This window comes from Myotis brandtii, unplaced genomic scaffold (assembly GCF_000412655.1).
Source record: "Myotis brandtii unplaced genomic scaffold, ASM41265v1 scaffold274, whole genome shotgun sequence".
Lineage (NCBI taxonomy): Eukaryota > Metazoa > Chordata > Mammalia > Chiroptera > Vespertilionidae > Myotis > Myotis brandtii.
The window spans coordinates 4,553,568-4,563,757 of record NW_005360425.1 but is presented as its reverse complement, the minus strand read 5'-3'; the positions used below and the strand labels follow the sequence as shown (position 1 = coordinate 4,563,757).

General features: G+C 59.8%; 1 protein-coding gene and 1 pseudogene across 1 annotated transcript in view; both read right to left on the bottom strand.

Moving 5' to 3' along the window:
* BMP8A (bone morphogenetic protein 8a) overlaps positions 1-10,190 on the bottom strand; it is a 17,890-nt gene that overhangs the window by 2,424 nt on the left and 5,276 nt on the right. Inside the window, exons 3-5 of the mRNA XM_005868635.2 lie at positions 2,096-2,296; positions 1,152-1,231; positions 501-611 (exon numbers count right to left, since the gene is read on the bottom strand). Coding sequence (XP_005868697.1) covers positions 501-611; positions 1,152-1,231; positions 2,096-2,296 — 392 coding nt within the window. The remainder of the gene's footprint in view (positions 1-500; positions 612-1,151; positions 1,232-2,095; positions 2,297-10,190) is intronic.
* Positions 6,665-10,162, bottom strand: LOC102260991 (annotated as a pseudogene).

Sequence of the window (10,190 nt, the reverse complement as noted above, 5' to 3'; positions counted from 1 at the left end):
GGGAGGGCCTTTCCGACCTGGGACCCGGGAGAGAGGTCGGGCCTCAGGGAGGCAGCCTTTCTGAGAGGAGAGCCCTGTGCACAAGGGCTATGGGTGACTCTCCTGACTCACCGTGAGGAGGGTGGTGAGCACTCACGCCTGTCTCTCACCTCGTGTGCACGTGTCACTTGAGGTTGAACAACCCTGTGCACACGGGCACACGTGTTCAGAGTGCACAGGTGCCCAGGTGGGATGGACGTCTGTTCTGTGTGTGCATGTGTGTGTGTGCATGTGAGTGTGCACCAGCAGCAAGTCTGCATACGCAGCTGGCCACACAGGGACCTGCACCTGCACAGGTGTGAGAGTTTAACGACACGTGCACTCAGCCGTGCACTCAGCCAAGGTTCCACGTGAGAACCTCCGAGAGACGGAGCAGGGGCCCCCATTCCCCTCCAGGCTGCCCCAGCCTCTCTCGTCAGCACACCCTCCCCGGGCCCGGGCAGCACAGGCTGGGTACTGACCAGGGACTGCACGATGGCGTGGTTGGTGGCGTTCATGCAGGAGTCCAGCGGGAAGGAGCACTCCCCCTCACAGTAATAGGCTGAGTAGCCTTGGGGGGCGATGACCCAATCCTGGGTGGGGAATGGAGAAGGTGAGTGCCACCATGTGGCCCCTCCCACTAGCACCTGTCACAGGAGGATTCAGGGCTGCCCCTCACCCTCTCTCCCTCAGCCTCAGGGACCTGTCACTCACCCTCGGCCCCTCCTGAGCAGGCCCCCGCCCCCAAGCCTGGCGTCCACCCCAAGACCCTTAGCAGACAAGACTGGGAACAAGCCCTGTGGTCCTCGGGGTGGTCCTCCCGCTGCCCCACCCCCACACCTCCCGCAGCTGCTGTCACTGCAAAGGCTCAGAGGCACGGCCACCCCGGCCTCGGGCTCCCTTTGTAGTGCTGACATTTTATGGCTCAGGATGCAGACTGTCTCCATTTTCACAGTTTTTACCACAAACCCCCTTTTCACCATAAAAGTTACACATTCTCCTTTTAGAAAACTTGGAAAACTCAGAAAAAAATAATATGAGGAAAAAAAAATCCCCCAAGTCTACCCCCTCCTGGGGAGACACCTGACCTTTGGGGGGTCGTCATGTAGGAGAGAAGGGAGAGGAGACATTACCAGCCAGCCGAGGTCCTGGAAGCTGACATAGAGCTCGTGCCGACGGCACACCTGCCGACCGTGGGAGCCGTGGGCGCCATCTGCGGGGACAGAGGTGCGAGGTCTTTCCTGGGCCCTGCTCTGTGCCGTGGCCATGGGGGCTCCCAGGGCGGGGGACGCCCCCACGGGCACGTTTGTGGGATAAGTGAACGATGGAAAACCAAGCCATTGGGTCCCTCAGAGCCCATCCCTGCTGCTCTGTGCCGTGGCCACGGGGGCTCCCAGGGCGGGGGATGCCCTCACGGGCACATTTGTGGGATAAGTGAATGATGGAAAACCAAGCCATTGGGTCCCAGAGCCCATCCCTGTTGCTCTGCTGGTGTCGGACCAGCTCAAGAGCCTTCGATGGCTCCCAGTGGCTCCAGAGGAAGCCACACTCCACCCAGCCTCCCGCTCAGCCTGTGGGCCTCCTGATGCTCCATAAACAGCCCAGGGGACCTTTCTGCCACCAGGTGGTGGCAGCTCCTCCTTCCCTCCTGAGACACCTCCTGCCCTCACCCCACCCGTCCTGCCACACCCCTGCACAGGTCACGAGGCTCATGTTGAGGCCAAACAAGGGGGTGAGGCCCATCCCCCCCCCTGATTCTGAGGGTCTCGCCTGGTGGGGAGACCTTTTCCTAAACAATTGTGCATCCCGAAGGTGCCTGAGGGAGAGCCGCGGGCACAGGGCGGTGCTGCCCGGAGGAAGGGCACCTGATTCTGACGGAGGCATCAGGGCCTGAGGAGCCGGGGGAGGCCTGAGAGATAGTGCATGGCCGGTCCACAGGGGGCGCGGGGCAAGGGGGGGCGTCAGGAGGGTGTCAGGAGGGTGACCACTGGCTTGACCCCTTGTGAGGGCCAGAAGGTTCTGCCACCACCACTGGTCCTCGGCCTACAGCCTCGGGCCCCGGCCGCCCGGGCCTCACCAAAGATCCCCGGGAGCTTGTTGGGCTGCGGCAGCTCGTTGGTCTTCTTCAGCAGCCGCCTCCTCAGGGGCCTCACTGCCCGAGGGGCCCGGATGGGGCTGGGGCTGGGGCTCGCCCTGAAAAACGTGACCATGAAGGGCTGTTTGGAGCGCGGTGCCCGTCGCCCCAGCAGACCGGCCAGGCCAGGATCCACGCTGTGCCCTGAGACAGAGAGGAGAGAGGCGGTCAGTGAGGGCGGCGGCTCTGCACGTGGGCACAGCAGCAGCTCTGCCAGGGCCTGGGCGGGCCCAGGAGCCTGAAGGCTGAGGACCTGAGGCGGCCACCGTGCCTGCTTCCCTCATCTGAAGACCGGAGTCAAGTCCAGCCCCAGCCCCGGGCAGCGGGTCTGAAGGAGACCGTGGGAGGAGGGCCTCGCGAACCCAGGGCCAGCATTGGTGATGTCACAGAGCCACACGGCCGCCCCCACCTCGGTCTGGGGACTCCTCGGCCTGAGTCTCCCTTCCCGCATCCTCCTGGGATGTTCCTGTGGGACGGATGACACCCAGCTGATTGGCGCAGCTCCAGGGCGTGGCGGAGCTCACCTGCCCGAGAGCAGGCCTCACTGTTCCCTACGCCACAGACAGACACAGGCTCAGTGGGCGGACACACTGGACCACAGCCCCAGAGCCCGGGTTCACCCAGGTCGGTCTCATTCCAGAGCCCGAGTTCCTATCCACAGGCCCGGTTAGTGGCTAAAAAAGAAAGGAGGGCTGTGGGCAGGGCATGACTGGGGCTCCGCCCTCGGAATAGCGAGGTCTGTAAACATGAATTTACCCACAGCCTTAAAGACTGAGGCCGCTGTGGAAACGCTCACTCGCCTGCAATGTCCACTCCCCCAAGGCACCTCCTCCTGGCCTCTTCCTATTCCCACGTGACCTCGAGATGCTTTCACTGTCGCAGCAATGCAACAACTGTAGGGAGACCTTAGAGAAAAAATGTCCCTCATCCACCACAATTCACTGAGAGATTAGCTTATCGCTAGACGTTTAGGTTGCTTCCTGGCTTTCATCATAAAGAAGAGGATGAGATAGAACCTCTTCATTTTGTTTTCCTGTGGAATGTTAGCAGGAGCGTGATTACAAACTCGTTTTTGTTTCTCAAACACAGTGACCACCATTCCACTTCCGAGTGCATTCCCCTCAGTGTTGCAACACGGACACACACACACATGCACACCCATGTCTGCACATAAACACACAGGCATGCATCACCATGTACAGTGTGCAGACGCACACATACGTAGGCATATATACGTGTGCCATGAGCAGGTCTGACATGACCCCCATTAGACACCACAGGCCAAGGACATTGCCTGCCCCACCCACACGCCTGCTCAAAGGTCAGCTCTTAAACAGCTGGGCTTTAGTCCTGTGTCCATGGGCCTCGGTGAATTGACACCTAATGAATCCTCAGACCAACCTTTGACCTATGACATCACCTGCCACAAAACAATGCCCTGGGCCCATCAGAGGCTCCACGCGGACTGAACCTGCTAGGACAGGAGGTTGAAGCTGCAGGCGCTGTTGCTGGAAGGAGCCCAGACAGAAGCCATTTGGGAGAGTTTGGGTCATGGTGAGCCGCAGTCAGGAGGACGCAGGGGAACCACGAGGACACAGGCCACAAGACCCATGGAAGCTCTGCGAGCAGAGGGGACAGGCCAGTGAGGCCAGGACAAGGCGGCCACAGAGCCATGAGCAGATGGGCGCCTGTCATCAGGTGGCACTGAATGGAGCTCCACGGCCTGGCTGATGCAGGGGGACACCTTGGGCCCAGCAGCCCCCAGCCTGTGTGTGCCGCTGCCCTGTCCCTGTTCTCTGGACAGCTCTGCCCACTGGGGCCCGAAGGACATGCCTGGGGGCTATGCTCACTGTGTGTTTTTCTTTATGCAACTGTCTGTTCGAGGATCTTCTTGGGGTGTCCTGGGTGCAGAGAGAAGGACATAGCAGATCAACTAGCAGCACCACTGAGGCAGCACGTCACCGAGGCAGCCTGTGGGGAGCCTGACTGAGATCCTGAAGCAGCTGATCCTAGGTTCCATTTCACAGAAGCAGAAACCAAGGCCGAGTGAGCAGCACCTGTTCAAGGCCCCAAGCAAGCTGCAACCAGCCAGGACAGTCCCACCCACCCCCAGCACACCCTGCAGAGGCAGGTCTGGGGGCAGGGGGCCGGACTAGGGGACTGACCCGTCTTTCGGACGGCCTAACCTGGGAGGCCTGGGCATGGACCCCCCGGCCCTCCTTCCAGAGCCCAGAGCTCCCTCCCATCATCGTGAGCAGGGCCCCCTGCCTTCTCCTGGTGTCTTCTTGGGGGGCCCCTCGGCTGCCGGCACTGACAGGCCCCTTTCCAGAAAGGCGGAGATGGGAGCTTAGGAGCCTCTGGGGCCCAGGTACCGCCTCTAGACCTGACCTGTGAGGCGCTGGCAGGCATGCCGTCCCCTTTGCAGTAGATGGGGTATGCGAGGCCGTGCCTGGAGCTGTGGGCCACGCAGGATGGAAGACGCTGCTCCTGAGCCGGGTGGGCCCCATGGGACCTCTAGCCTCACCCATTTCCGAGTCGCCCCCATCAGAGCCCAGATGCCTTGGCAGCTGCCCTGCCCGATCCTGTCCTAATCCATGCGCCTCCCCAGCTGTGCCAGGCCAAGCCTCTCCCCAGGCGTCCTTCTGCCCTGGGTGCCCCTGCAGCCCCTGCTCCACCGCAGCCTGAACTCATGGATGTGACCCTGGTGCCACTTTGAAGGTCACTCGGGTGCCTGGTCGAAACCCTGGAGGGCATCCCGGCTGTGGACCTGGTCTGCTTTTGTCCCTTAGGCGCCTTCATCGCGTGAGGATGGGAAGCTCAGTCCTTTTCCTCCGTTCTACTGCGTAACAGCCCTGTAACGTGTCGGCCCCTGGGAGCCTCTGCCTGTCCCACACTCCGCTGGGACGTTCCAGCTCCCAGGGCACATCTGCCCAGGAGCCCCCAAAGGTGTCTACTCCATCCCACCCACCCCCATCTGGTCATGCCCCTGGCCTCTTCCCCCCACACCCCCAGGCTGTGCCCTCGGTGAGCACTGCCTCCCACCTCTCCATCCCAGGACCTGTCCCTTCCTGGGGATGAGGCCCCTGCAAGGCCTCCCTGAAAGGCCTTCCTTGACCAGCTGGAACTTCCTGCTCTTACCCAGGGTCTCGTGTTGGTTGTGCGCCCCCTAGAGCCATGCTTAGGAAGTGCAAGCTCCAAGTGTGTGTGTGTGGGGGGGTTAACACCCCCCCTCAGCCCACCCCTGCCCCAAACACACACGTACGAACTCACTTTTTTCTAAGTCTTTGAGACTAAGGATTCAGGATGAAATACCTCAAGCCCCTCTTGGATGACAAGAGAATATTAACAAGAGGCCGGGTCAGGCTCCACGATGGAGAGGGAGGACAGAGTCAGTTCAGGTGGACACAGGAGCACTGAGTCACGGTGAGAAAACCCGTCTGTCCATCGGTTAGGTTTCTAGAACTCCTCCCAGCGTAAGCCACAGCCCTTGGCAACACACAGGGGGACTATGTATGGAGGAAACCCTGGTGGCACCAACAGCCTCTCCCCTGCAGTCCTCCCACGACCAGGTCACGTCCCACCGCGTGGTCCTCCTTTCCTTCTGGGGACATGCACTGAGCCACATGGAGGAGGTGTGTGGGGAAGAGGAGGTGAGGCTACAGGAAACAAAATCCAGCCACAAAATGAAAGGCCGCAGCAGAAAAGTCAGAAGGGCCAAAGGAGAAAAGCTTTCATTTAGGCAGCATGTCTTCCCACCATGACCTGACATTTATGGGTTTTTTTGTTTTAAATTTATTATTATTATTATCCTCACCTGAGGATGTGTTTTTATTGCCATATGCGGCTCTTTGGCCCCTTGAGTGTGGCTCTTCCACAAAATACCGACTTCTGCACATGGGCCACGAAGTTTCAATCGCACTGTACGTGGTATTTTGTGGAAGAGCCACACTCAAGGGGCCAAAGAGCCGCATATGGCTCGCGAGCCGCAGTTTGCCGACCACTGCCCTAGCCGGTTTATAAATTGCATTATTATTACTGTTATTATTTTATTTAAATTTCTTTCTCAAAAATACATTCCTAAATATACAAACTATACAATGTTGTCATTTTAATGCTGTGTGTGTTTTTTTTGGTATTTTCTTCTTTTTTTTTAAAATAATAGAACCCAAACTAAAAAAAATCTTCATCTTCAAACCAGAGGAGCGCTAGAGGACGTGGGACGCAGAACCTTCATATAACACCACATAAATAACGCGGCCAGTCTCTGCTCACGGCAGGGTCCCCGGACCAGAGGAAATACTTTTCTGGAGCTCAGACGTCGTCTGCGGAGAGGGTGGGGATGTTCATCCGCGGCCGCGTGAAAAAGGCCATCTTCTCCCTGAAAGACTGCACTTCTGGGGGCTCCTGGCAGCTCTGGCCTCTGAGCCTGTGCACACCCTTGGCGGCCGCCCTCATCATCTTGTCTGCAGCTCACCTTTGTGCCCGCGCGCTCCATCTGCTTCTCCAGCATCCTCAGCAGCAGGCGGAGCTCTGAGCCTGTGCACACCCTTGGCGGCCGCCCTCATCTTGTCTGCAGCTCACCTTTGTGCCCGCGCGGTCCATCTGCTTCTCCAGCATCCTCAGCAGCAGGCGGAAGCGCTCGTCCTCCCGCAACCCCGGGGGCAGCTCCTCCTCCCCGTGGCTCCTGGCTTGTTCTCCCTCGGCACCGAGATCTCCTGCGTCGGCTGGCTGTGCCAGGTCCGGGTGGCCTGCAGGTCCAGCGAGGTGCGCATCAGGCGCTCGTGGCGCAGGGATTTGAAAGATGAAGGCCGCTTCATGCGGACGCTGCGCCATTCCAGAGTTTCGAACAAAAGGCGGCTTCTTGGACAGCGTGGAGCTGTCGCTGTCACTCCGATTCAGCCGGCACACGGATTGGCACTGGGGTCCCGGGGAGAAGGTCTCGGGGCGGATGATGGTGCTTCCTCGGAGAAATGGCGCTGGGGACGGCGTGCCCACCCGCCGGTCCTTGGGCCGCACCCTGTGGGCGACGGGGCAGGGGCCTCTGTGTTGGTCTCTTTGTCCACCTTTACCGCCGGGCACTCTTCCGTATCTGGTGAGGATTTCTCAGCAAAAACCTCCTCCTCTCCCTCCTCCGCTGCAGTCTCGTTGTCACTGGTCTCCTCCCCGAACCTCCAGCTGTCTCCCAGATCCTGCTCCTTCCCTCCGGCCTCTTCTCCAGCTCCACCGCTGTCTGTCCCAGCAGAGCGGACACAGCGTCCGTGCCTTCAGGCCCGGGGGTGGGGGCCCGGGCTCCCCCTGGCTTGGGTTCCCTGCTCTGTTGCTTCAAGTATTTGTCACTCAGGAGGTTGTACCAGCGAGTCGACCTCTCCCCAGACCGACACACCTCAGCCAGGCTGATCTGGGCGCCTCCCAGGCAATCCTCCGGATGGCTCTGGTCAGTGGTACAGACGTCGACTCTTAAGGTCTTCTGGTGAAGGGCTGGCTAGGACATGGACACCCAGAACACCTCATGGAACACGAGGGCGTCCGAGGCGTCCCGAGGCCCGTCCGGAACAGGCAGGTGGTGCTTCCGGAGCAGGGAAGGACAGCCACACGGATGTTCACTTCCTGGTCCTGCTGCAGCAACAGGGCAGAGAGGTTACTCAGCTGGACGATTAGTCTTGCAAACTGCTTATTCTTCTCGTCATACTGCAGGGCAACCCGAACCCGGGTTGCTCCCACCGTGTCTGGCTCCTCACTGTTAAAAGCAGGGCCTTCTGACTCACCGAGTCTGGAAGGCACGCGGGAAAGAGAGGCCTCAGAATCCCTTGCAGCGACCTGGGCTCTGTCCGGGAAGGTGTGGTCGCTCCTTTGCACGGAAGCCTCATACACGCCACTGTCCCCGGCCACGGATTCATACGACTCAACAGACGAGTCGCAGGCCACTTTGAGGCCACACCCCTGGGCTGTATTCACAGCTTGGCCCAACTGCTTGCCCTCCATTCCGGGTTCCTCCAGCTGGTACCTCTCCCGGCTGCCACTGCCAAGGCTCAGTTCACAGAGTGGCACTCAGCTCCGGATCTGCAAACTCCAGGGGGCTCAGGAAGGCGTCTCCAGCCAGGAGGGGGTCATCGATGAGAGGGGAGCAGGGCGGGGACAGGGAGGAGAGGGAGGAGTGTGGAGACAGAGAAGTCATGGACTTCGGGGTGCGGGTCAGGGAGCGCAGGGCCTGCAGGCGGCCGCCCCCCTCAGCCCTCTGGGTCTTGGCCACCTCGTCCTCGTCCTGGTGGATGGTGGTGATGTAGCCGCAGGGCCGGAAGCCCGTGGCCCCCTCCAGGAGCAGGAACTCCACCTTGCTCTGCAATTCCGAGTCCAGCTGCTCAAAGGGGTCATAGTAGAGGTCAGTGAAGCTGGTGGAGGGGGAGGAGTCCAGAAGGGCCCCGGGCTGCTGCCAGAGGACAGGGACCGCATGCTGCTCCAGAGGCTTTTCAGCTGGGAATGCAGAGCTGCCACCTGCCGGGTGGCTTCCTCCAGTTCTCTCACCAGCTGGTTCCTCTTACTGTTTAACTTCAACCTCTCGGTCAGCGCCTTGCTCTGGGTGTCCCGGGCTGCCTGCAGGTCCTTCTCCAGCCGCTTGCGGGCCATCTCCAGCTGCTCCACCTCGCCCTGCGTCCACTTCCGGGGGCTGATGAAGCGCATCTCCTTCAGCAGCTCCTCCTTCTCGCTGATGAGGATCAGCCGGTCCCTCTCCGAGTCCAGCACTCCGGGCCAGGCCTCACTGTCCAGCTTGGCCAGCTGGATCTTCAGGTTGGCGATCCTCCTCTTAGCCCCTTTGTACCGAAGGCGCAATCGGACCTTCTCCGCCAACTGATTGTGGCTGCTGGTGCCGAAACTCCCCGAGATGTCCGTCTGGGAGTTCATGTCCAGGTACTGCTTCGCCAGCGGGAAACCGAACTCTCTAGAGAGCTGCTGCTGGACCACAGGTCAGAGTGGGACCTTCTGTCAGTCCGGAAGCCGTCCTTCAGCATCGCAAGGCTCTTTTTTTTTTTAAAATATATTTTATTGATTTTTTACAGAGAGGAAGGGAGAGGGATAGAGAGTTAGAAACATCGATGGGAGAGAAACATCGGTCAGCCGCCTCCTGCACACTCCCCACAATCAAGGTACATGCCCTTGACCGGAATTGAACCTGGGACCCTTGAGTCCCCAGGCCGATGCTCTATCCACTGAGCCAAACCGGCCAGGGCGCATCGCAAGGCTCTTAATGAGATCTTGCTTTTCCTTTTCTCCACAGGTGATGACCTTTTTGATGGCTTTCGTTTCTCTCAAGACAGCCTGAGCTTCATCCAGTTTGTAGCTGCCCTGAGCGTCTGACATTTTCTTGTCGATTTTCTGCAGGGTCTGGAAGCCATGCTCTTTGAACTGCAGCTCCTGCTGGAGGTGAACCATCTCCCTCTTCAGCTTGTTGACCCGGGATTTTGCAGTGGCAATTTCAGCTTTCAGGATCTCAGGGTCATACTTAGAGCTGGACGACAAACCAGAGACCAAGCTGACCTGGGAGCCCAGCTTGTGATCCCAGGCGGCGTGCAGCTGCTGATACTCCTGCTGTGCAAGCTCCAGGCGCTGCCGCTTCACCTGGTAGATCTCCTGTGCACTCAGGGCCTCCCGGGCCACCACCAGGTAATCCTTCAGCATGTGCTCCTGCTCCCGCCGCCACTGTACCCGGGGGTCCTCAATCTGAGTGGTTTTGGTGTTGTGGTCTATGAAGTAATCTCCAACCCGTGGGTCATACGCCTCTTCCCATCCTAGAGGCAGCTCATCGCTAATGCAGGCGGCAAAGGTGAGCGGTTTGGTGTACCTGTCCCGCGGGTCCATCCAGCTGGTGGTGCGGCTCCTGTGGTCTATGTAGTAGACCTTGCCGTCGAAGTCGCGAGCCTCCTCCCAGCCCTCTGGCAGGGGCAGCTCCGGGGCATCTTCCCAAGAGCGGCCTGCGCTCCCCCATGCAGCTCCCGGCCGCCGCTGAGGCACCATAATCGGGGTGAGGGTGGTGGTGGCGGCG